Below are 22,742 nucleotides of genomic sequence, written 5' to 3' on the forward strand. Positions count from 1 at the left end.
GGCGGAGGCTCTCTAGGTGTGCAGGCCAGCGACTCGATAGCCGGAAGTTATCCGAGCTGAAGCTTTGGCCACCACCATCAAGCGTGACATCAGTCCTCTGCGGTTAGCAGCCAGAATGGCAGGGCGTGCAGCGCTGGAGGAGCTAGTGCGACTTCAGGGAGAACTTGTACGGGGACTGAAACAGCAGAAGGCCAGCGCCGAGCAGGTGCTGCCCAGGCGGCAGGGAAGGAGCCAAAGCAAAGCCGAGGAGGCCGTTGAGCTGGGGTGGTCTGCACAGAGGACAGGAATGTGAGGGAGAAGGGATTTGGCTGGTTGGAAGAAGGACAAGCTAGGTTGGTGAGGTAGGCCGGGGTAGTACCCGAGAGAAGCAAAACTAGGCCTGGCGAGAGAGGTCTGTTCTGGATCCTGAGGGAAGGATACTGAATGAATGGCGGAGGGGGGAGGGGAGCAGCAGATGTGATGGCCCAGCGCCGTTTTCTCTCCACAGATCGAAGAGGAGGTGGCAAAACTACTGCAACTGAAGGCACAGCTGGGCCCTGATGAAGGGAGACAGAAGTTTGTGCTCAAAACTCCCAAGGTAAATATTCCTTTAGGGAGCCCGCTCCCCCGAAACAGGTCACACTTAAGATTAATGATCTGAAATGCCCAGAGGAAACAACAGTTGCCGTGGGCGCCAAGCTGGATTAGACTGCACCTGAGTCATTCTCGGATGGCAAAGTGATGGCAGAAACTAAGCCATTTGGGTGCTTATGGGGGGGGGAGGGTCCGCCTGCAACCACTACTCCTTTCATTCACTGAATACTTGTCCAGTGTTTACCATGTGCCTAGCACTGTACAAACCAATGAGTGTGGTATGATGAACAATGTAGCCTGTTCTCATGGAGCTTACATTCTACCGAAAGAAACAGACTTAATACAAATAAACCCACACGTGGGTGTGAAATTACAAATTGTGATAAGTGATATAAAGAAATAATAAGGATGGTCTGAGAAAAATAGGGAGACCTGGGGAATCTGAGAAAGCCTCACTGAAGAGATATACCAACTGACCTAATCAATGAGTGGGAGATATCCAGAGGATGAGTATGAGGAAAATAGATCCAGGTAGACACGGAAACTCTGAAGCAGGAAAGAACCTAGGTAGTTTCCAAGAACTAGAAAAAGACCTGTATGACTAGATCCAAACAGAGGAGAGTGGAGCGGGGTTGGAGATTCCTAGCTCAGCCTCCAGAATTTCAGTCCAGATGCCACCTTCTGTAACTTCTATAAACAACGATTTATCCCTTCATCTGGGTTCTCTTGCACTTTACATATATCTCTATGGCATTTATTGCTGACTTTTAGTTATTCACATGGTTTATGTAGGATGAGAGGCTGAGTCCAGGGACCTGCAACTAAATAGCTATTCAATGAATGTGATGTGAAGTCAAACTCCAAAGGGGAGGATTGATGATCTACCTTCCTTATGTTGAGGTGTCCCCTTTTCTTTTTTTTCAGGTTAATTCTTTGGGCTCCTAAATTCATTGAGGAATTCCTCATTTCAAAGGTTAAGGAGACAATGTAAAATCCCAAGGTGAAAATATGAATGGGGAATTTATGATAGGTCAGAGTGGCCTCACCTAAACCCAGTGATTCATTTTGACATCTCTAAAAGTAGGACAATCAGACATCCTCCCTATGTGATGCAATAAGAAGCACACAGCACCACCTCTGAAGTATTCTTGCCAAGAAAAACTGATTCTGAATCCAATCCAAGTCTTCAGACCTAACTATCAGTTTACCGGAAATATTGGAGGTGGACAAACACGTTAAATGACACTTGGAGTGTATTGTTAACCAAATCTAGAATGTGAACAGTTCCTTAGGACAGAGTACTCAATTTCCACAAAAATTAATGACATACTCTTAAAAAGGAAACTGTTGTAGATTAAATAGACATGAGCCGTATCAACCAAATACAACACATGGACTTCATTTAGAATCTGATTCAAAAAAGCCAACTTAAAAAGATATTGGGGCAATCAGAGAAAATTAAACATGGATTGGGCATCAGGTAACAATAAAGGGTTGGTGTTAAGTTTGTTGTTGTTTTTTGGTTTTGGTTGTAATGAAGGTAGTGTTGGGGTTTTTAAAATATTTTATTTATTTATTTTTAGAGAGAGGGGAAGGAAAGGAGAAAAAGTGGGAGAGAAACATCAATGTGTGGTTGCCTCTCATGTGTCCCCTACTGGGGACCTGGCCTGCAACCCAGGCATGTGCCCTGACTGGGAATCAAACCATCGACCCTTTGCTTCACAGGCCCATGCTCAATCCACTGAGCTACACCAGCCAAGGCTTTTTTGTTTTGTTTTGTTTTGTTTATCTTTATATGTTAAAGAATCATACTGAGCCCTGGCTGGTGTAACTCAGTGGATTGATCATAGGCCTGCAAACCAAAAGGTTGCAGGTTTGATTTCCAGTCAGGGCACATGCCTGGGTTGCGGGTCAGATCCTCAGGGGGGTGTATGTGAGAGGCAACCACACAATGATGTTTCTCTCCCTCTCTTTCTCCCTCCCTTCTCTCTATAATAAACCCCCCCTTCTTCTAAAGATAAATAAATAAAAATTAAAAATAAATAAATAAATAAATAAATAAATAAAATCTTTTAAAAACTTATACTGAAATACTAATGGATGAAATAATAAAAATTAGTATCTGGGATTTACTTTAAAATACTCCAGGAAAAAAATGTTGGGGCTTAGATAAAAATAACAGATGTTGATGATAGTTGAATCTGAATAATAGATACATGGTGGTCTATTGTACTGTTTTGTTTTGTTTTGTTTTTTAAGAGTTTATTTATTTTTGACAGAGGGGAAGGGAGGGGGAAAGAGAGGGAGAGCAACATCAATGTGTGGTTTCCTCTCATACACCCCCCACTGGGGACCAGACCTGGCCTCCAACCCAGGCATGTGCCCCAACTGGGAACCAAACCAGCAACTTTTTGGTTCTCAGGCTGGCGCTCAATCCACTGAGCCACACCAAGCAGGGTTGTTTTCTATAATTTAGTTTAAATTTTTCCATAATATAATGTTTTAAAAAATAAGATTATACCGGAGAGTTAATATTCAGTTTAGTTTGTTGAAACACATTTTTAGGAGATTTTTAAATTAAATGTACTGGGGTGACATTGATTAATAAAATTGTATAGGTTTCAAGTGTATGGTTCTAGAATACACTATCTGCATTTAATACATCTGTATATAATACATCAGTGTGTGTTTACCACCCGAAGTCGAATGTCCTTCCATAGGAGGAGATCTTAACACAGGTTTCTCTGAAACACATTTCTTGACATGTGATTCATATAATAACAGAAAACTCAGTATCATGAGGACAGTACTTTTTCAGGGTCCCTTCATGGTCAAAGTTGTTTTCAAAATGTTAGTTGTCCTTTTTCACTTCATTTGCAGTGAAGGTACAAGAGCACTGGCGAGCGGAACTGCTGGCCGTGTCTCAGCACAGAGCAGGAGGACGGCACTAAATTGTGCTGACAGCCGTACATTCTTTAATGTGCTCACAGTGAAAAAGAAAATCTGTTTCCCTAAATGTCCTCGATAAAACTGTAAAAATTATTAATTATTGAATCGCGACCCTTGAGTACACTCTTTGTTAATACTCGCTGTGATGAAGGGGGAGGTCCCCATGAAGCACTGCAGCGCATTCCACAGCAGGAGAAACACGTGTGCCCTTAGGTGAGTTGTGCGCTGAACTAGCTGCTTTCTTCACAGGACACCTTTTTTATTTGGAGGATAAACTGTTATTTTAAAGATTAGGGGTATTTGGCAGATATTTTCACAAAAATAAATGAGGTGAGCCTTGTCACTTTAAGGAAAACATTTCACAATATTTGTTGTCAGTGATAAAATTCAAGTGATCAAAATGTAAGTTGGAATTTTAGAAAACTTCTGTCTTCCACCATGAGCTTGACAGCTTCCCAATACTTAATGACTTTCCTGAAAAGACCTATGGTGATATTAACAAATCTGGTTTTCTAATATTGTATAATGAAGTGAGTGTACCAACATTTGGAAGATCTGTGTAACTTATCAATGCACCAATATTTTCCAATAACCAATGTATGATGTTATAAAATCATACATGGATAAAAGATCCAGTCAAAATACAAGATAAGAGTAATAGATATTTTTAAAATTGTGATAAAATATACATAACATTAAAATTTGCCATTTTAACCATATTTAGGTATATAGTTCAATGGCATTAAGTACATTCGCATTGTTGTACAGTCATTGCCACTATTTATCCCATAACTCTTTCATCATACCAAAGCAAAATTCTCTACCTCACTAATCAGTAATTCCCCACTCCATCCTCCCTTCAGCGCATGGTACCCACTGTTCTACTTTCTGTATGAAATCTGGGCACCTTATGTAAGTTATGGACTTTAATGTGACACTGAAAAGTTCATTGGTGTAGTTGCAGTTCCACGTTGCAACCAATCTTTAAAAAACGTACTTTCACAAGAATATCTATAGTTTGCTTAAAAGGTTAGTAAAATATTCCTCTTTTTCACAATTATGGTACACTTCTGTGGAAGACTAGATTTTCCTTATATAGTCAACCAAAACAGTATTTTGCAACAGAAGTGAATGGGGGGAAAAAAAGCACCTATGAGAATCCAGCTGTTTTCTTTTAAGCCAGGCATTAAAGATTTGCAGAAATGTAAATCAGTGCCACTTCTCTCACTAATTTTGTTGTTGTTCTGGAAAACAGTTACATTTCCCTAAAAATATGTTAACATGTAATGGATTTACTGTTAAAGGAATTAATGAATATTTTTTAAATGTTTGCTGTTTTAATTTCTAATACAATAAATATCAGTAGGTATACTAAATAAACAGTAAGAGTGTACAGAGGTCCTGAGATCAAAGATTCAGGGTAAAAGCCCAAACTAGAAGCTATTACCTGGAAGAACAGGGTTCTAGTCCTAACTGCCACAAACCTGCTACGGGGCCTTACGTAACAATTTCACTTCTCAACATTCTCTAATTCATCTACAAAATGCATCTGCCCAGCCCATTCCATAGAGCTATTAGAAACAAATACTATTCATTAGGATTTTTTTGACAGAGTCTTCGGTGCTGGAGGAACTAGTGACTTCAAGGAGAGCTTGTAAGGGGACTGAAACAGCAGAAGACCAGTGCTGCTGGGAAAAGAATGTTACTTTTTTGAAAAATAAATTCTATTGGGAAAAAATGTTACTTGTAAAATTTGGGGTTCAACCAGTTTAGCCAGTTTGAGTTGGCTACATGCCCATCATTACTCGAGTATTTCCTATGAGGCAGAGAAAGGTTGTGTTACCTCAGAAAAAGTTTTTAGGAAAACTTATCAGAGAGTAGAGTTCTAAGAATCATAGAAAATAAAACCAAGCTTAAAACTGAACGAGTGGGACTTAGGTGATAGCAGATGGGTGTGGTGATTAATGGGGGATTACACTTGTTTTACAACTCTGTGGCCTGTAGGAAAATCCAAGTTTGGGGAAAGATAAGCATTCGTCATCCCTGAGGACATGCTTTTACATTTATAGACCTTATTGTTCTTTATTTCTAAATCCCATCCCTGTTTCTTTTGCTGATTTTGACTCCAAGGGCACAAGAGACTACAGTCCCCGACAGATGGCAGTTCGGGAGAAGGTGTTTGATATAATCGTCAGCTGCTTCAAGCGCCACGGCGCAGAAGTCATTGATACGCCCGTGTTTGAACTAAAGGTGAGGAGTGGGTGAGACCCTGCGTGGTGGGGCAGTGGACATGCGGACAAGAGGAAGACGGAGGTCCCTCTTCTGCTGCAGACAAAGACCAGTATTTTTTAAAATGAGAAAGGGGATGGGACTGACTTAGAAGGAGAGGCCCTACTTTTTGTTTACCTTGGTTTTGGCCAAGAGCTTTCAAAAGAGAGCCCTTCTTTGAAAGGAGTAGTAGTAGTTTTGGCTTCCATCTATATTGAATTCCATGGCACCTATGTTGAAATGTTTTCTAGATACATGCAAACTATACATATAAAGTATAAATATGCAACCAGTCTCCTATTTAGGGACCCTGAGATTGTTTCCAGTTCTTTAATTAAAAAAAAAACAAAAAACAGATTAGGCCCTGGCTGGTGTGGCTCAGTGTATTAAGTGCCAGCCTACCAACCAAAGGGTTGCCGGTTCGATTCCCAGTCAGGGCACATGTCTGGGTTGTGGGCCACGTCAGGTCCCCAGTAGAGGGCACGTGAGAGGCAACCACACGTTGATGTTTCTTTCCCTCTCTTTCTCCTTTCCTCCCACTGTCTAAAATAAATAACTAACTAAAATCTTAAAAAAAAAAAAAACCCAGAATGCGTCACTCCATGCTTAAACCTCAGTGATTCCCACTGCATTTATAATGAAATCCAAACTCTTTACCCAGCCCCACAAGGCCCTACCTGATCTGGCCACTGCCTACCTTTCCCGCCTCGTCTCATGCCGTTTTCTCCCTTGCCCACTGTGCCCCCCTGGTCTTCTTTCTGTTCCTGGAACATACTAAGTGTGTTTCTTTCTCAGGGCCTTCATTTTTACTCTTCCCTTTTTTAGCTGTGCTCCCTTACTCTCTAGCCCTGTGCAGGATTTTGATTTCAGACTAGAGATTACAGATTTTTATCTTTAGATCCCAGCTATTGCCATTCCTCAAATAATCCTCTCCAACTGCCCTGTCTAAAATAGCCCTTCTCTATCACATCAACCTGTTTGGTTTCCTTTACGGAAGCTCTCACTGTCTGAAATACTGTTGGTATGTCCTTGCATTAATGTCTCTTCTCACTAGCAGAGAAGATCCATGAGGAATGGACTGCCTTGGTCTTATTCACTGATGTATAGTCAGTGTTTGGAATGTACATCAGTGGTGGGCACTTACCTACAGGCTAAGTTCTTAGGAATGGAATTGCTGGGCCAAAAGGTTGTACTCATTTACAGGGTACAGCCTTTCTACAGTTGCCATACAAAGTACCATTGACTGTATGGCCTAAAAAAAGCAAAACCCAAAAAGTTGTCAGAAGGCTAGAAGTATGAGGCAAAGTATCAGCAGTGCTGGTTCCTTCAAAGGGCCATAAGGGAAGGATCTGTTCCAGGCTTTTCCATGGCTTGTAGATGGTGTCGTTTTCCTGTGTCTTCACATCACTTTCCCTCCGTCTGTGTCCATGTTTCCTATTTTTTTTTACATTTATTTTTTATTGATTATGCCATTACAGTTGTTCTATTCCCCCCTTCATTCCTCTCCACCCTACCCGCCCGTCCCCACCATTACCCCCCCCTTTAGTTTATGACCATGTGTCTCAAGTTCTTTAGATTCTATATTTCCCATACTATTCTTGCCCCCCCATCAATTTTCTACCTACTGTCTATGCTACTTATTTTCTGTACCTTCTCTCCCCTTCTCCTCCTCCCACTCCCCTATTGCTAACCCTCCTTGAGATCTTCATTTCTATGTTTCTGCTCCTGATCTAGCTTTCCTTTTAGTTTGCTTTTGTTTTAGGTGTGGTTGTTAATAACTGTGAGTTTGCTGTCCTTTCACTGTTCATGTTTTTTTAACTCCCCCCCCTTTTCTTTTTCTTAGATAAGTCCCTTTAACATTTCATATAATAAGGGCTTGGTGATGATGAACTCCTTGAATTTGACCCCCCACCCCCTTATCTGAGAAGCACTTTATCTGTCCTTCCATTCTAAATGGAAGCTTTGCTGGATAGAGCAATCTTGGTTGTAGATCTTTGGATTTCATGAATTGGAATACCTCTGTCCAGCCCCTTCTTGCCTGTAAGGTCTCTTTTGAGAAATCAGCTGACAGTCTAATGGGAACTCCTTTGTAGGTGACTGTCCCCTTAGCTCTTGCTGCTTCTAGGATTCTCTCCTTCATTTTAATCTTGGCTAATGTAATTATGATGTGCCTTGGTGTGTTTTTTCTTGGGTCCAACTTCTTTGGGACTCTCTAAGCTTCCTGGATTTCCTGGAACTCTATTTCCTTTGCCAGATTGGGGAAATTCTCCTTTATTAAGCGATGAAGAAATAGCAAAACTCTCAGATGCACAGTTTAAAACACTGGCAATCAGGATCCTCACAGAACTGGTTGATTATAGCCACAAATTAGACAAACATATGAAGGCGAAACTAATTGAAATGAATGGAATTGCACAGGAAACCAATAGCGATGAAAAGGAAACTGGGACTCAAATCAATGGAGTGGACCAGAAGAAAGCAAATAATGACCAAACAGAAAAGAGCGAAGAAGCAAGAATTCAAAAAAATGAGGAGAGTCTTAGGATCCTCCAGGACATCTTTAAACGCTCCAACATCCGAATTATAGGGGTACCAGAAGGGGGAAAGGAACAGCCACCAGTGGAAAACTTACTTGAACATGTTTCCTATTTTTATAAGGACACCATTGTATTGGACTAGGGCCCACCCTACCGACTCTTGAACAACCCTATCTCCAAAGGCAGTCACATTGGGAGGTTACCAGGACATAGAGCTTTAAGATACTGATTTTGTGGAGGACACAGTTCACCCCATAACACCAACCAGTGCATGAGCGTCTCTGCTTCTACACACTGGGACTTCTCAGGCATTTTAAACTTTGCCAACTAGTAGGTGAGATAACTTACCACCTTGCTGAACACATCACGGGGCAAAGACTGCTTTTGATATTTTTCAAGTCTCAGGTGTTATAAAAACTTATGTTTATTGGTCTAATAACCCACTCCTAGGAGTTTACTGTCAGAAAAAATAGTCAAAATAAAAATATACATACCCAAATATATTTACTGAAATGTTATAGAACATATTAAAAAACTGGAATAACCTAAACATCTAACAGTGTAGCCCTAGGAAGGAAGGAAATACAGAGCTGCTTCTCACTGAAATATTATACAGCTTTTAAAAATAATACTTCTGCCCTGACCAGTGTGGCTCAGTTGGTTGGGCGTCATTCCAACAAAGCAAAAGTTCACTGGTTCAATTCCTGGTCAGGGCACACCCCTGGGTTGTGGGTTGGGTCTTAACTGATTGGTGTTTCTCTTGCACAGATGTTTCTCTCCCTCTTTTTCTCTTCCACTTCTCCTCTCTAAAAATAAATAGAATCTTTAAAAACATAATAATACTTTTATCTTGGCGCGTTTGGCTCAGTTGGCACAACGTCCCGTAACCAAAAGGTTGAGGGTTTGAGTCCCAGTCAGGACACGTACGTACCTAGGTTGCGGGTTCTATCCCCAGTCTGGGTGTGCACATTCCCAGCAACATATGATCCTGGGCGAGTGTAGGAAGCAACCAATGTCTCTCTCTCACATCTATGTTTTTCTCTCTCTCCCTTCCTCTCTGACAAAAAGCAATGAAAAAAATGTCCTTAGGTGAGGATAAATAAAAATACGTAAGCTGTCATAAAATGGAAATAGTGATAAGCAGAAAATAAAATTGGTGTTCCCTTTTGAATATAATTAAATACATAAGCATTGGGATAGAGAGCAGAGGAAATACAGGCAAGTTGAAACAGTCATATTAGAGCTGTGAGTTTTGTTTTCAAAACTTCCCTTTGGATCATTGTATTTATCATTGTGACCACATTTCTTTGTCTTCTTCAGGAAACACTGACTGGCAAGTATGGGGAAGACTCTAAGCTCATCTATGACCTGAAGGACCAGGGTGGGGAGCTGCTGTCCCTTCGCTATGACCTCACTGTATCTTTCTAAACCTGGGTTCATGTCACTTTGGATGGGGAATTATTCTCTAAACCGGGAGCGGCACTGTAGCAAAACAGAGCGTATCCCTAGAAGTTTTCTGAAATCTGAGTGAGAACTCAGCTTTATGTCAGGGCCCATTTCCAACTCTACCAACAGTCCCCTGGCTCCGGAATACCTCTCCCCAACCCCGTCCAGTGAACAAAGTTCTTCACTGACCAGTAGCACGTTTCCTTCAGCTCCAAGCTATGCTGGGGGATCATCTGCTCAGAGATCCCACGCGGGGCCCCTCTCAGCTCCCCGGCCAATGTGCCAGCCCCTGCTCTACTCAGCAAGCCCAGGGTGGAGACACCACCAACGTGAAAGGAGCCTTAATTTTTGGGGGGGACTTCAGCTGCCCCTTGTGTTAACACAGTTGATTCTTTCTGATGTTCAGAAGTGCTATTAATCGTATGGGTGGTGGTTTTACCCACACAGGGAGGGGCTAGACCCCCATTTCTGTTGGTGATGATAATCAGTTTCCAGGCTGTGAAAGAAGGGGCTTTCTCCTTAACCCTTTGTCATCAGGTTCCTTTTGCTCGATATTTGGCAATGAATAAACTCACCAACATTAAACGTTACCACATAGCAAAAGTATATCGGCGGGATAACCCAGCCATGACCCGCGGTCGATACCGGGAATTCTACCAGTGTGTGAGTATGTGGGTCACCTGGCCACCCCTTGAACCAGGAGAGTCTGCCGAGTACTTCTGGAGCCCTGAGCACTCTGGACGCCCCCAGATAATGCTGACCCTCAGGTTTCTTTGGTATTTTCATGTACATTTCACAAAGGTCCTGTGGGGAGGGGAGGACAGGGATTCTCCCCATTTTATATGTGAGTAAACTACAGACTGAGCAGGATGAAGAGATCATAGGTATATGAAAGGCAAAGTCGGCATTAGAACTTGGTCCCGTGCTCTTCATATTAAACCACAGTGACAGGATCACAGCAAAAGATGAGGAAATTGGATTTGAGGTACCAGCACATCCAGTCTGCTGGGCAGAGCATCTGAATAAATAGAGAAAATGACTAAAGACAAAGGCTGTATAGTTGCCCCCGCAGTGGTAGGAGGAAATGAGGGAAAGTAATGAGTAAGAGGATGACGGAATAACCCAATAGATGGGAAGGAAACCAGGACAGTAAGAGGCCCCCAATAATGCTGAGTTTTCCTGGGCTGATGATCAGAGAGTGAAGGAGGTCTATGCATGACAGCGAACTGGCGCTCAGAGCAGAGCCCCTGGGAATCCCCTCCTAAGAAATTTACACCCCTGAGGACCCCTAACTACCCCTCTCCCTATAGGATTTTGACATTGCTGGGCAATTTGACCCCATGATCCCTGATGCAGAGTGCCTGAAGATCGTATGTGAGATCCTGAATTCACTTCAGATAGGTGACTTCTTGGTCAAGGTCAGAGCTGAATGAGGATGGGAGGGCAGTGTTGGGCCTGGCCTCTGACAGGAGAGGCTCTCTGTGCAGAGGGCCCAGTAGCCTAAGTGACCAAGGCTACTGGGGGTCATGTAAAGAGATTCTTTCCTCAGTGTGCCCTGGGTGCCTGCAGGTGAACGATCGCCGCATCCTAGATGGGATGTTTGCGATCTGCGGGGTTCCCGATAGCAAGTTCCGCACCATCTGCTCCTCGGTGGACAAGCTGGACAAGGTGATGACCAAACACCCAACTCTTTTATTCTCAGATCCCTCCCTGCCTTGAGAAATGGAAAATAAGATAAGGGGGGGGGGGGCTGCCTCTGTGCCCACCAGGGGAAAATTAGCCTCAGAACATAGGTTGAAGGGCAGCTTCTGCTCCAAGATTGCCCTGTGAGGAGGGCCCATACTTGTTCTGTGGTGGGGAAGGTACCCAAAGGTCCCTGACTGCTGTCTGTACCCAGGTGCCCTGGGAAGATGTAAAGAGTGAAATGGTGGGCGAGAAGGGACTCGCACCGGAGGTGGCTGACCGCATTGGGAACTATGTCCAGCAGCATGGTGAGGAACAGACCCTGCCTCCCCAGCAGCCATCCCACTGCCCTAAAGGAGGATACACACGTCTTCTTTGTGTGTATATGTGTGAGGAAGGGAGAGAGAGAAGTAGGGAGGAGGGAGAGCAAGTACATGCACATGCGCAGTCCCAGCAAAAAGATCCCCTACCTTTTTCTTCGGTCAGTCAGTTTGGCTCACAAATCTGTCTCCCCAGGTGGGGTATCCCTGGTGGAACAGCTGCTCCAGGACCCTAAACTGTCTCAAAACAAGCAGGCCTTAGAGGGCCTGGGAGACCTGATGCTGCTGTTCCAGTACTTGACCCTGTTTGGCATCACTGACAAGGTGAGTACGGTTGGGGATGGGCCCCCGCCTGAGCTTAGGGGCTTTGGGTCCTTGACTGTCATCTGGTACTGACCATGTTATTGTCCCTGCAGATCTCCTTTGACCTGAGCCTTGCTCGAGGGCTGGACTACTATACCGGGGTGATTTATGAGGCGGTGCTGCTACAGACCCCAACCCAGGCCGGGGAGGAGCCCCTGGGTGTGGGCAGTGTGGCCGCTGGAGGGCGCTATGATGGGCTGGTGGGCATGTTTGACCCCAAAGGGCGCAAGGTGCCATGCGTGGGGCTCAGCATTGGAGTGGAGCGGATCTTCTCCATCGTGGAGCAGAGGCTGGAGGTGAGAAGACAGTCTGGGTAGGTGTTGGCCCCTGAGCTCTTCTTTGATCTCCAAGGGGGCAGGTGGGGCTATTTTGGGCAAGGCGCGTCTTTGCAGAGAAATAGAGAGAAGGTAAGCACTGCTTCGTGGACTCCCGTGCCATTGTGGGCTGGCTCTATGGTTCTCTGACTGTTCTCTTTCACAAGTGTCTTTCTTGGGGCCCACTTCCCTTGAAGCTGTCAGGAATCTGGGCCAGGGTATCTAACAACCCAGATCTTCCTCACAACACAGGATACTTGATAGTTTGCTCCTCTCTGCCAGGCACTGTGCTTAGTGCTTTTCATGCATTATCTAATAACATTCCTACACCAGCCATCTGAGAGTAGCTACTTTAACATTTACATTTTTCATATGAGGGAACTGAAGATTAGAGGTTAAATATTTTACCCAAAGTCATGAATCTTTTAAGTGGCAGAGTCAGAATTTGAATCCAGGCCACCCAACTTCAGAGTCTTGCTGCTAGCCACGCTGTGACAACCAGCGTGGCTAGGAAGTGGGAAAAGTGTGTCTGAGGCCGTGAGGTCCCTCAGGTGGCTGTCCTGACTCTCTAGCACCGACAGTCACTCCAGGGAGGCCCCTCATGGCCCCAAGCACTCCTTTGTTACTGCTGCTCTTAACTAACTGGCTGCATTTCATCTCCTGGAGAATATTCTGGCAGTAACCTTCCCACTGTCACGTCCTTTTTCCTCGGGTGGATACCTCCCATGTCTCCCGGCTGCAGTCCCTGTTCCAATGGGCATCTCATGTTTTAAGAACTATGAAAACAGTCTTCCAGAAAAAGACAAGGGGCGGCAGCAGCCTCCTCCCTTCCTCCCTATCCACACCCTGGGTTGTACCCTTTGGGCTGTACCCTCCTGGCTGGGCAGATAGTAAGTGGGAAGCAGAACTCCAGGGGTGATGGGATTGCCTGGTGGGCTCAGTATCTCTTCGGTGTGACTATTCTTATGGGCCCTTATGGTAAATGGAGATAAGGTAGAAGGTACTACAAATTAGCTATCTTGTCTTTGCTCTAGGTAATTTACTCTGGCAAGTCACAAGTATAAGCCAGTCAGTTTATTTCTTACATCATTGAAGAACTACCTGATGCCCAGTTGCTACCTGATGGAGCTGGCTGAGTTGTGCCTGACAAGAGCCTGCTTTCTTTGCTCCTTGAAAGTGTTTTAAAGGGTGGCCCTGCTCCCTGACTCTTATCTGCACCTTCCCCAGGCTTCGGAGGAGAAGGTGCGCACCACAGAGACACAGGTGCTCGTGGCATCTGCACAGAAGAAGCTGCTGGAGGAGAGACTGAAGCTCATCTCGGAGCTGTGGGACGCCGGGATCAAGGTACAGGAGGCAAGCCCCGGGGTGGCAGCCAGTGGGCGCGCTGGGCACAGACTAAGTAAAAGCTCGGCCACAGTGACCCTGCTGGTCTATGATTTCTTGGGGTGGAACTAAGAGCACAGTGACAGCTTGGGCCCTCAGGAGGTTATCCTTGAGGATGGCAGAAGTCAGCCTTCATCTTCTGCCCGGGTCCCCTGCAGGCTGAGCTGCTTTACAAGAAAAACCCAAAGTTACTGAACCAGCTGCAGTACTGTGAGGAGGCAGGCATCCCACTGGTGGCCATCATCGGTGAGCAGGAGCTCAAGGACGGAGTCATCAAGCTCCGTTCGGTGGCCAGCAGAGAGGAGGTAAGCTGGCGGGCAGGAAGGCTGCGGGACGGGGAATGGACGCCCTTTCAGCAGGCCATTGCCCTTTTAAGACCGGAGCAAAAGCCTGGCATTCTTGTTAGTACCCACTTGTAAAGGACTGAAGGGGTTTTAACCTGTTACTAGGGCCATGGTAGGGTAAAGACTCCATCCCCACAGACACCCCCAAGCAGCACTGTCCACCCTGAATGCTGGATTGGGTCCCTGCTCCCAGCTGAGCCAAGACCAAAGAAGATCTGAGGAAGGAATGGGCTCTCGGGGAGAAGTGGAGTGGAAGGTGCTTATACTATACGTACCACTCTCTTCCCCTGTCCTGGCCAGGTGGATGTCCGAAGAGAAGACCTTGTGAAGGAAATCAAACGGAGAACAAGCAAGCCCCTTTGCATCTGCTGAATGAACTGTCCGAGGAAAGTGGGACAGAGACTCCTGGGGCTCAGACAAAACTCTGCATACGTTCTCTCACAGATCTGCACATTTCTGTTCCAGCAGGAAAACCTGAAGGGTAGTCTGAACAGAGACTTTTTACTTTTATTATTATTATTCTATTGGTTGTCACAGGCTAAAAGAGCCAGGAACTGTGCCATTTTTCCATAGGAGGCCCTGGGGGCTCGGTCCAGTCTGGGGTACAGGGACAGCCTCCTCTGCAGGGCCTTACACCAGGTGAAGGGACTGCTCCCCCAAACCAGTCGCTAAAGGTGCAATAAAGGATCTCAACCACTGGCGCCTGCCTGTGTTGCTGTTGCCTAGCCCTGCCTTTCCTGTCAGAGCCTGACCACTTTCGCGGTGGAAAATGGGGAGGAAGACTTACAGCAGGCTCTCGCCCAGGGTGAAGGGTGCCCCCTGCGTCCTTGCCTCCAGCAACCCTCCGTGCCGGTTTGCCAGCTGTCTTTGGAGCTGGGGCGGCCTGCAAACTCAACCGCCAGCGTTTCCAACTTTCACCTGAGGGTCTCAGCGCACGTGCGGCAGATACCCCCACCCCCTCTTGGGGGGCGGGGTCCTGCTCGGAGCCAATGAGAGCTTCGGGGGGTGGGTGGGGGGGGTAGGGAAGCTTCCAGAGGCGGACAGGGAGGAGGTTATAAAAGGGAGCACCGACGGGCCCACACAAGAGCCATGCAGTCCAAGCGGGAGTGTGAGGTGAGTGGCAACGACGGTGGACGAGTTCCACCTGCGCGGGGAGTGGGATGGGGGCGCGCGCGGTGATCCGCCATTCCAACTTGCCCCTTCCCCTTCAGCTGTGGTGTGAGAGGGTGAATCCGGAGAACAAGGCGGCGCTGGAGGCGTGGGTCAGGGAGACGGGCATCTGTCTGGTGCAAGTGAACGGGCAGAGGAAGTATGGCGGGCCACCCCCAGGTACACTAGTCACAGTCCTACGCCTACTGGGCTACACCAGCCTCAGTGGTCCCGAGCGGCCCCTTTGGGGGAGGCGCTTACCCCAATTTTCCACAATCAGAAACTCTTAACTTCCCCTTACCCCCTCCCCCAGCAAAGGTGGAAACGCCTTGCCTGTGGCTTTCCACCCACCCGCCCCCTCAAGGACTGGAGCGAGTCTTAAGTGCTCCTACTCTGTGCCAGCCCCTGTTTAGCCTAATCACCCGCGTACGCCAAAGACCCGGGGTACAGGTGTTGCACCCATTTCACAGACGTGTACTCACTCGGCCCCTCCCGTGCCGGGTCCCGGGACCCTACCCCGGAACATCCCGGTGGATGACGGTGCCCTTCCGTCCCCTTTCCCCAGGCTGGGTAGGCAGCCCACCGCCGCCCGGGTCGGAAGTGTTTATCGGTAGGCTGCCCCAGGACGTGTACGAGCACCAGCTGATCCCACTGTTCCAGCGCGTGGGCCGTCTCTACGAGTTCCGCCTGATGATGACTTTTAGCGGCCTGAACCGCGGCTTCGCCTATGCCCGCTACAGCTCGCGGCGCGGGGCCCAGGCCGCCATCGCCGCGCTGCACAACCACCCGCTGCGGCCCTCCTGCCCGCTGCTCGTGTGCCTCAGCACCGAGAAATGCGAGCTGAGTGTAGACGGGCTGCCACCGGCTCTGACCCGCCGCGCGCTGCTGCTCGCGCTGCAGCCGCTGGGCCCGGGCCTTCAGGAGGCGCTGCTACTGCCCAGCCCCGGGTCGGAACCCACGCAAATGGCACTGCTCAAGTTCAGCTCTCACCGTGCCGCAGCCATGGCCAAAAAGGCCCTGATGGAAGGTAGGAGTGGAGTCTGCCAGAGGCCCCTGGTTGGGGCAACAGTTCTGCCAAATACTTTACAGCTGGCAGAGTCAAAATATCTTAGGGTCAAGAAATACCCGAATTTGCAAACTTATACTATTTATTTGAACTCAAGATTTTTAAATTCCCAGTGGCACTACAGCTTACCTAAATTTAACACTTCCCTCATATTTATCTCCTGGCTTAACCCTCAACATTCCAATGTAAAACACACAGACACACACAATGACCTCCTCTGTAGGGAAGGGATTATTTTAAGGGGACTTGCCCAAGGCAGTGCAACTGAGACTGTCATCTGTTGTGAGAATTAAGTGGGTACTTAGCACATCCGGGCAAGAATTCACAGTAAAGGAGCTACTTTATGATTATGTGATGGGCAAAACTAGCATTTACCAGTAAGCCTCCAGGAAAATTTAGAAGGCAGAGGTTACCACATGCCCTTTACAAATAGAATGAGGCCTTAAGTCACTGAATGTGCCAGAGGTCACACCACCCGGAAATGGGAGGCTGGAAATTAACAGGCCGGGGCTTACTTGGCCCAGGGCTAAGACTGGTCTTGCCTTTGCCTTTTTTCTGCAGGGCAGTCGCGCCTCTGTGGAGAGCAGGTGGCTGTGGAGTGGCTCAAGCCAGACCTGAAGCAGCGACTCCGCCAGCAGCAGGTTGTGGGGCCCTCCCCAAGGGGCCTACAGCCAGAGGGTAGCCACTTGGTGCTGGCTAGGGACAAGCTAGAGTCCCAAGGGGCTCGAGCTGCCCTGCAGCTGCTGTGTCAGCAGATGAAGCTAGGCAGCCCAGTGTTCCTCACCAAGTGCTTGGGCACAGGCCCCGCTGGCTGGCACCACTTCTGGTACCAGGTGGTGATCCCTGGGCATCCAGTGCCCTTCAGTGGCCTCATCTGGGTTGTGCTGACCATGGATGGGCAGGATGGGCATGAGGTGGCCAAGGATGCTGTGTCTGCACGGCTCCTGGAGACACTGAGCGAGTCTGGGGCCAGCCTCCTGTGGTCTGCTGGAGCTGAGGCAGGTACCCTGGTTAAGCAGTAACTCCATCGTCCCCACAGGCAGCCTGAATAAGTAGGCAGAGCCTGTGAGTCTCCAACCCAGCAGGCCTGGGCAGCCACCATCTAATCCCAAAAAGGGAGGAGCATGGGGCCCTGCCCTGAGCCTGACAGAGCCTCCCAGGTGGGGCACAGCCCCAGAGCACCTGGGGACAGCTCAGGTTTGGCTAAGCTGTGGTGAGGGATCTTGCCCTCCCACTCCCAGCACAGGGTTTTCCTTGGCCTTTCTGTGTGACACACACAGCCTCTCTCACTCTGTCTCCCCCCACAGCTTAGCGTGAATCTTTGCTCATTTTGTTGATTTGTCTTTGTTGGTTTTTATTTTGGGGATGGCTGAGCCAAAGGGTCAGAAATCTGCCATTTGTCCCCACCACTTGGCGTTTTGGTTTTGGTGTACGTGCACTGTTGGTTTTCCTATGCTGGTTGTATTTATATTAAACCCCTGGTTGGTGTACACCTGTGTCTGTGCCGTCTTGCCCCAGCTGTGGACTTAGCTTACACTGCTAGTGTGAGCAGCCTGACCTCTCCACAGTCCTGAGCCGTCTGCCCCTCTCTGCATACTGCACAAGAGGGTATGGTATCTGTACAGCTTCTGGGGATTCAGCCCAGGAAGCAAGACTCTTGCCCAGTGAGGACCTGTCTTTCAGATTCAGCCCATTCCCTCAGTCACTGTCGTCCTCACTCTCCTCTTCCTCCTTTTCCTCTTCCTCCTTTTCCTCTTCCCTTAGTCCTGCAAAGAAGTCATCAGTGCTCCAGGCCTTACTGCTCAGCGCCCGAAGTGGCCCTCCCTTTTTTTTGCGCCGGCGGTAGTCATTTACCACCACAGCCCGAGACTGGGCCATGTCCCAAAACTTGAGGCACTGGTCATGGCCACTGCTGGCCAAGAAGCGGCCGCAGTGGGAGAGGGCCAACTTCTCCACGGGCTCCCCGGTGTGCTGGCCCACAGTGCCCACCACGCGGTTCGGCAGGATGTTCACAGCCCTGGGTGGAGGGAAAAGAGCGTTGGGTATTGGCTGGTTGGGCCTACCCTTCCTGTGACCTGAGGGCCTAGCCCCTCTCACCTGATGACGCCATCAGTGGACCCAGTGCACAGCAGACTGTCAGTGACTGCAACCATGCAGTCAATGGACTCAGCTCTCAAGGCAAAGCGGTCACTTGTGGCCCCAAAGCCATTCCAGTTGAAAAGGTAGATGGTACCTTCACTGGAGCCACAGGCCACCTTCCTCCCACACTACAGAGAAAAAAGGACAAACCATGTTTGTGGACCATGTCAGACCAAGTCCCAAGCACACCCACAGGCCACCATACCCAGCTATACTTTCATGACTGTGACAGAGGTCAGGTCTCCAGACTGAGGTTCTGAAAGCAGCTCAAACCGGCGTCGTTTGATATTGAAGACACCAAGGCAGCCATCCCCACTGTGGAGAAAGCAGAACAGCAGCCTTGGCCAGAGGCTCCCCTTGAGGGAGACATTTAACACAGGGACGGGAGGGCAGGTAGCTCTGAGGCTGTACCTGGCTGTAAGCAAAAGCTTCTTGGCTGGGTCCAGAGCCATGTCAGCAATGTACTCCTCATGCTGCCGCATATCCATTACAGGGCCTTCCTTCCGCTGGTCCCAGAGCCGGACGCCACCTGTGTCATCCCCAGTGGCTAGGACATTCTCATTCACCAGCAGCAGGCTGTTGATCGGGGCACTAGAGGCACATATGATAACGTTATTGGAGCATGTTTGTCCTAGCAGGGAGGTAGAGTCCTTACCCCTCACCTCAGCACACAGCTGGCTCCCCTTACCCATGAGCCTTGGAAATGCGCCTTTCCAGTCGGCCCTGCTCCACATCTAGAACATGGATGGCTTTGTCCTTGGAGACAGTAATAAGTTCTGGGGAAAAAAATGCCCAGGTCATGGTGCTGCACACCACTCCCTTCCCACCAGCATATTGCCTTCCCTGATACTCACTCTGCCCATCTTCAGAGAAGACCACAGCGCGGCAAGACTTGAGGTGGTGACCTGAGGACCAGAGCTCCTTGGTTCCTCCCTCTTGGCAGGAGTAGGAAAACCTTGGGAGAGGTGGAGTAGAGTGAATGACCCCAGACCCTGCCAGGCATGCACCACCTACCTAGGAATTCCTGCGAGTACAGCTCTAAGCATAAAGCTTACCACCCCATTTTTCCATTTTCAGTGAGCTTCAAATGTTAGGTCTTTTTCTCATTTGATAAATAGTAATTCCAAGTACATTTGCTTGGGACATCTTTGTGACGTCACCCACCCCTCTTCATCATCCTTACAAGCCCCAGCCTGAAAAAATATTAGGTTGGGGCCACTGTGAAGGCCCAGAAATATTTGTTAAGTTAATGACAGGCCCTGGCTGGTGGCTTGGTTGGATTGCTGTCCTGTACAATAAAAGGTTTCAGGTTCAAGCGTAGGTTGTGGGTTTGATTCCCAGTCGGGGTGGGTACAGCAGGCAATCAATCGATGTTTCTTTCTAATATGAATGCCTCTCTCTCTCTGCCCCCGTTCTAAAAAAATCAATAGAAATACCCTTGGATGCCCTGGCTGGTGTGGCTCAGTGGATTAAGCAACAGCCTGCAAACCAAAAGGTTGCTGGTTTGATTCCCACTAAGGGCACATGCTTTGTTACAGACCAGGGTCCCAAATGGGAGTGTGCAAGAGGGAACCAACTGATTGCTATTTTTCTCCTTCTCTTAAAATTAAAAACAAAAACAAAAACATGCTCTTGCTAGTGTGGCTCAGTGGACTGAGTGCCAGCCTGTGAACCAAAGGGTCACCAGTTCGATTCCCAGTCAGGGCACATGCTTGGGTTGTGGGCCAGGTCCCTGGTTGGGGGGGTGCACAAGAGTCAACCACACATTGATGTTTCTCTCCCTTTCTCCCTCCCTCCCTCCCTCTCTTGCTGGAAATAAAAAATTTTTTTAAACTGAGTGTCAGAAGGACAGCCCTAGAAGCTAGAAACACAAACCATCAGTAAGACAGGGCTCTTGCACTCCAGGTCTTAGGGAGCTAGAGAAAGCCACAGTTCATTACAGCACACTGTGACCACACAGTGAAAAGAAGCCAGGCTCAAAATGGATGTGGAACAGAGGCACCAGCTTGTAAACTCAGCAAGAGAAAGCACCTGTCCAATGCGTATCCCCACTGCCTGCCTCATCCTTAAAAGGGCCAAATGAATAAGTACTTAATTGCCACTGAGTTTCAGGTGGGCAGAACTGGGCCTATTTATTGTTTGCTCCATCCCAGTGCCTAGCATGAAAAGGCTGCTTAATAAACAGTCACACTTTTTTAGTGAATGAGACAAAAACTCAAATTACAAACCGATGTATGATTACAAACCATTATGAAGTTTGTAAGGGAAAAGACATCTGGTGCCAAAGCAGCATCTAACTGGTAATCTAATTTAGTCTGGGGCATGTGGAACAGTGAAGAGATGCTAGGCACTCAGAGATGGGAGATACTAGTGAGGGGAAAGGAGTTTTCCAGGCAGAAAGAATAACGTGCAAAGGAGCTGAGGCTTCAAGATATAAAGGTAAGGATGAATAAGCACAGAAACTAGAGGAGAAAGCAAGCAAAGGCCAGAGGGTCAAGGATTTTAGACTTAATCCTAAAAGCAAAGTAAACTATTCAAAGATTTAATCAAGGAAGCGAGGTGGTCGGGCTTATGTTTTCAAAAAATCAAGTAAACAAGAAACAAAAGTAGGTCCTGCTGAGTTTGTTTCAGGCTCAGTGTAATAATCTGGTGGGAAATAGTGCCCCAAAAGCCTTCTTGTCCTGGTATTTACTATCTCTATGCTCCCTCACGACACTACAGCCACTTCGTCGTCTTGTATTCAAGAGATCCGTGCGGTAACTTGTTTAAAGCCGAATATTAATGAATCAGATACATGAGTCTTGCAAAATTTTTCTCCCTGCACTCGCCTCCCAGCTGCGTACTTGGGGAGTTTCCTGACCCAGCAGCGACCTCGTCCCCGGTCCTACCGTGCACCTACACAAACACGTCCCCGTCTACGTCCCCCGCCGCCAGGAGGTCACGGGACGGGTGGAACGCCAGCCCACTGGCTGGCGCTTCCAAAATGATGTCTTCGGGAGTGTCCCGGATACTGGCCGGTACTTCCGGGGAGTCGGAGTCCTCGCCGCCCCTATCTTCCTCGGACCTCTCCTCACACGCGCGATCCATGCACGAGAAGAATCCCAGTGCACTGCAGTGGAGCAAAGAGCCCAACACCCATTCACCCGGCAGTAGTCAGAGGCTAAGTGCACCACTTCCGCTCGCGGGGCGGATGAGAGGGGGTGGGGCGGGATGTGGCTCCAGGCTTTCTCCGTAACCAGGAAGGAGCGGGGCCGCCCAGCTGGTGTGGGCGGGACAGACTCCACAGGCCACGCCCCTGTGGTCCATTACTTTCCTGTGTTGATACCACCTATCTCTAGGTCTGCTAGATCGCATGCCCGTCTTTCCTCCTCATTCTGACCCATGCTGAGTTTGGTACAACCTCCTTGCCAACCTAAGAAACATTCAAACTTGTAGAGAATGTTTTTGAGTTTATTTGAGCCAAACGGAAGGCATATACGAGGGAGCAGGATCTTAAATGTTCCGGAGAATGACGATTTTGCAACTTTTTAAATGTATTTAAAATTGAAGAGGGAATGTAAGCAAGATTACATAAAAGTGGAAGAAAGCAAGACGGGCAATGGATTGTAGCACAGGTGGCAAACACAAGGCCTGCAGGGTGAATCCGGCCCTCCACCTTGTTTTATCCAGCTCAGCACCCTGTTTCTACCCAGTGGCAGCATCAAGCTCCTTGCCCCTAGAGTAGTTACACTTATACAGTCCTAAAATTACATTCAGCCCTTTGAAGGTAACTGCGACGCTGATGTGCCCCCCACCCGGCTCCCTGTGAAAATGAGTTTGACACCCCTGGTATAGGATCGTTAAGATTATGTGCTCTCTTGAGGATGATCATTTCAAAGATGTGTTAACCTAGATGCACAGAAACAATGCACAGGGTTTCCTCAAGGCAAAGATAAACCTTTTACTAAAGTCATAGTATGCCTGGGGTGTGACTACCCATCATGACCTGCCACTTAGGAACTTATAAGATCAGGTAAGCCTGTGAGGTTATTACTGTCTATAGAACCCCATTTTCAGTCCACCTCCCCAACCAGTAAAAGGAAGGCTAAATGCTCTCAGGATCAGAGAGAGGAACTCCAGTAGCTCATGGCTTGGTGAAACCCATGACTGCAACAAGCACTAGCCAAGTCGGTCAGGAAGAAGTAAAGGCCCACACCACAAGGATTGCA

At 47.8% G+C, this 22,742-nt stretch overlaps 3 protein-coding genes across 3 annotated transcripts; 2 read left to right on the top strand and 1 right to left on the bottom strand.

The window, feature by feature from the left end:
• The first annotated feature begins 24 nt into the window (after positions 1 to 24).
• On the top strand, positions 25 to 14,880 carry HARS1 (histidyl-tRNA synthetase 1). The gene is made up of 13 exons (XM_037147548.2): positions 25 to 205; positions 488 to 577; positions 5,653 to 5,772; positions 9,648 to 9,743; positions 10,311 to 10,436; positions 11,084 to 11,191; positions 11,343 to 11,441; positions 11,671 to 11,764; positions 11,973 to 12,100; positions 12,193 to 12,435; positions 13,681 to 13,797; positions 13,995 to 14,141; positions 14,481 to 14,880. Exons 1-13 carry the CDS (start codon positions 116 to 118, stop codon positions 14,550 to 14,552), a joined length of 1,530 nt encoding a protein of 509 aa, XP_037003443.1. The 5' UTR covers positions 25 to 115; the 3' UTR covers positions 14,553 to 14,880.
• Positions 14,881 to 15,254: 374 nt separating this feature from the next.
• On the top strand, positions 15,255 to 17,417 carry DND1 (DND microRNA-mediated repression inhibitor 1). The gene is made up of 4 exons (XM_037147553.2): positions 15,255 to 15,293; positions 15,392 to 15,509; positions 15,895 to 16,356; positions 16,957 to 17,417. Exons 1-4 carry the CDS (start codon positions 15,270 to 15,272, stop codon positions 17,415 to 17,417), a joined length of 1,065 nt encoding a protein of 354 aa, XP_037003448.2. The 5' UTR covers positions 15,255 to 15,269.
• WDR55 (WD repeat domain 55) lies at positions 16,460 to 21,712 on the bottom strand. Its single transcript, XM_037147551.2, has 7 exons — positions 21,434 to 21,712; positions 19,389 to 19,489; positions 19,223 to 19,310; positions 18,946 to 19,125; positions 18,750 to 18,849; positions 18,493 to 18,662; positions 16,460 to 18,412 (listed from the first exon to the last, which is right to left on the bottom strand). The coding sequence occupies exons 1-7, from the start codon at positions 21,619 to 21,621 to the stop codon at positions 18,094 to 18,096; spliced, it is 1,146 nt and encodes a 381-aa protein (XP_037003446.2). The 5' UTR covers positions 21,622 to 21,712; the 3' UTR covers positions 16,460 to 18,093.
• Between the last annotated feature and the right edge of the window lie 1,030 nt (positions 21,713 to 22,742).

This window comes from Artibeus jamaicensis, unplaced genomic scaffold (genome assembly GCF_021234435.1).
Source record: "Artibeus jamaicensis isolate MK-2021 breed Jamaican fruit bat unplaced genomic scaffold, CSHL_Jam_final contig_456, whole genome shotgun sequence".
In the NCBI taxonomy this organism is placed as follows: Eukaryota; Metazoa; Chordata; class Mammalia; order Chiroptera; family Phyllostomidae; genus Artibeus; species Artibeus jamaicensis.

Coding starts and splice junctions, on each gene's coding strand:
- WDR55 (XM_037147551.2), bottom strand. CDS start 21,621: ATGGATCGCGCGTGTGAGGAGAGGTCCGAGGAAGATAGGGGCGGCGAG. Junction 19,490..21,433: donor GTAGACGGGGACGTGTTTGT/GTAGGTGCACGG, acceptor ACCTCTCCCAAG/GTTTTCCTACTCCTGCCAAG. Junction 19,311..19,388: donor CTTCTCTGAAGATGGGCAGA/GTGAGTATCAGG, acceptor TTTTTTCCCCAG/AACTTATTACTGTCTCCAAG.
- DND1 (XM_037147553.2), top strand. CDS start 15,270: ATGCAGTCCAAGCGGGAGTGTGAG. Junction 15,294..15,391: donor AGTCCAAGCGGGAGTGTGAG/GTGAGTGGCAAC, acceptor CTTCCCCTTCAG/CTGTGGTGTGAGAGGGTGAA. Junction 15,510..15,894: donor GTATGGCGGGCCACCCCCAG/GTACACTAGTCA, acceptor CCCTTTCCCCAG/GCTGGGTAGGCAGCCCACCG.
- HARS1 (XM_037147548.2), top strand. CDS start 116: ATGGCAGGGCGTGCAGCGCTGGAGGAGCTAGTGCGACTTCAGGGAGAA. Junction 578..5,652: donor TTGTGCTCAAAACTCCCAAG/GTAAATATTCCT, acceptor TTTGACTCCAAG/GGCACAAGAGACTACAGTCC. Junction 12,436..13,680: donor TCGTGGAGCAGAGGCTGGAG/GTGAGAAGACAG, acceptor CACCTTCCCCAG/GCTTCGGAGGAGAAGGTGCG.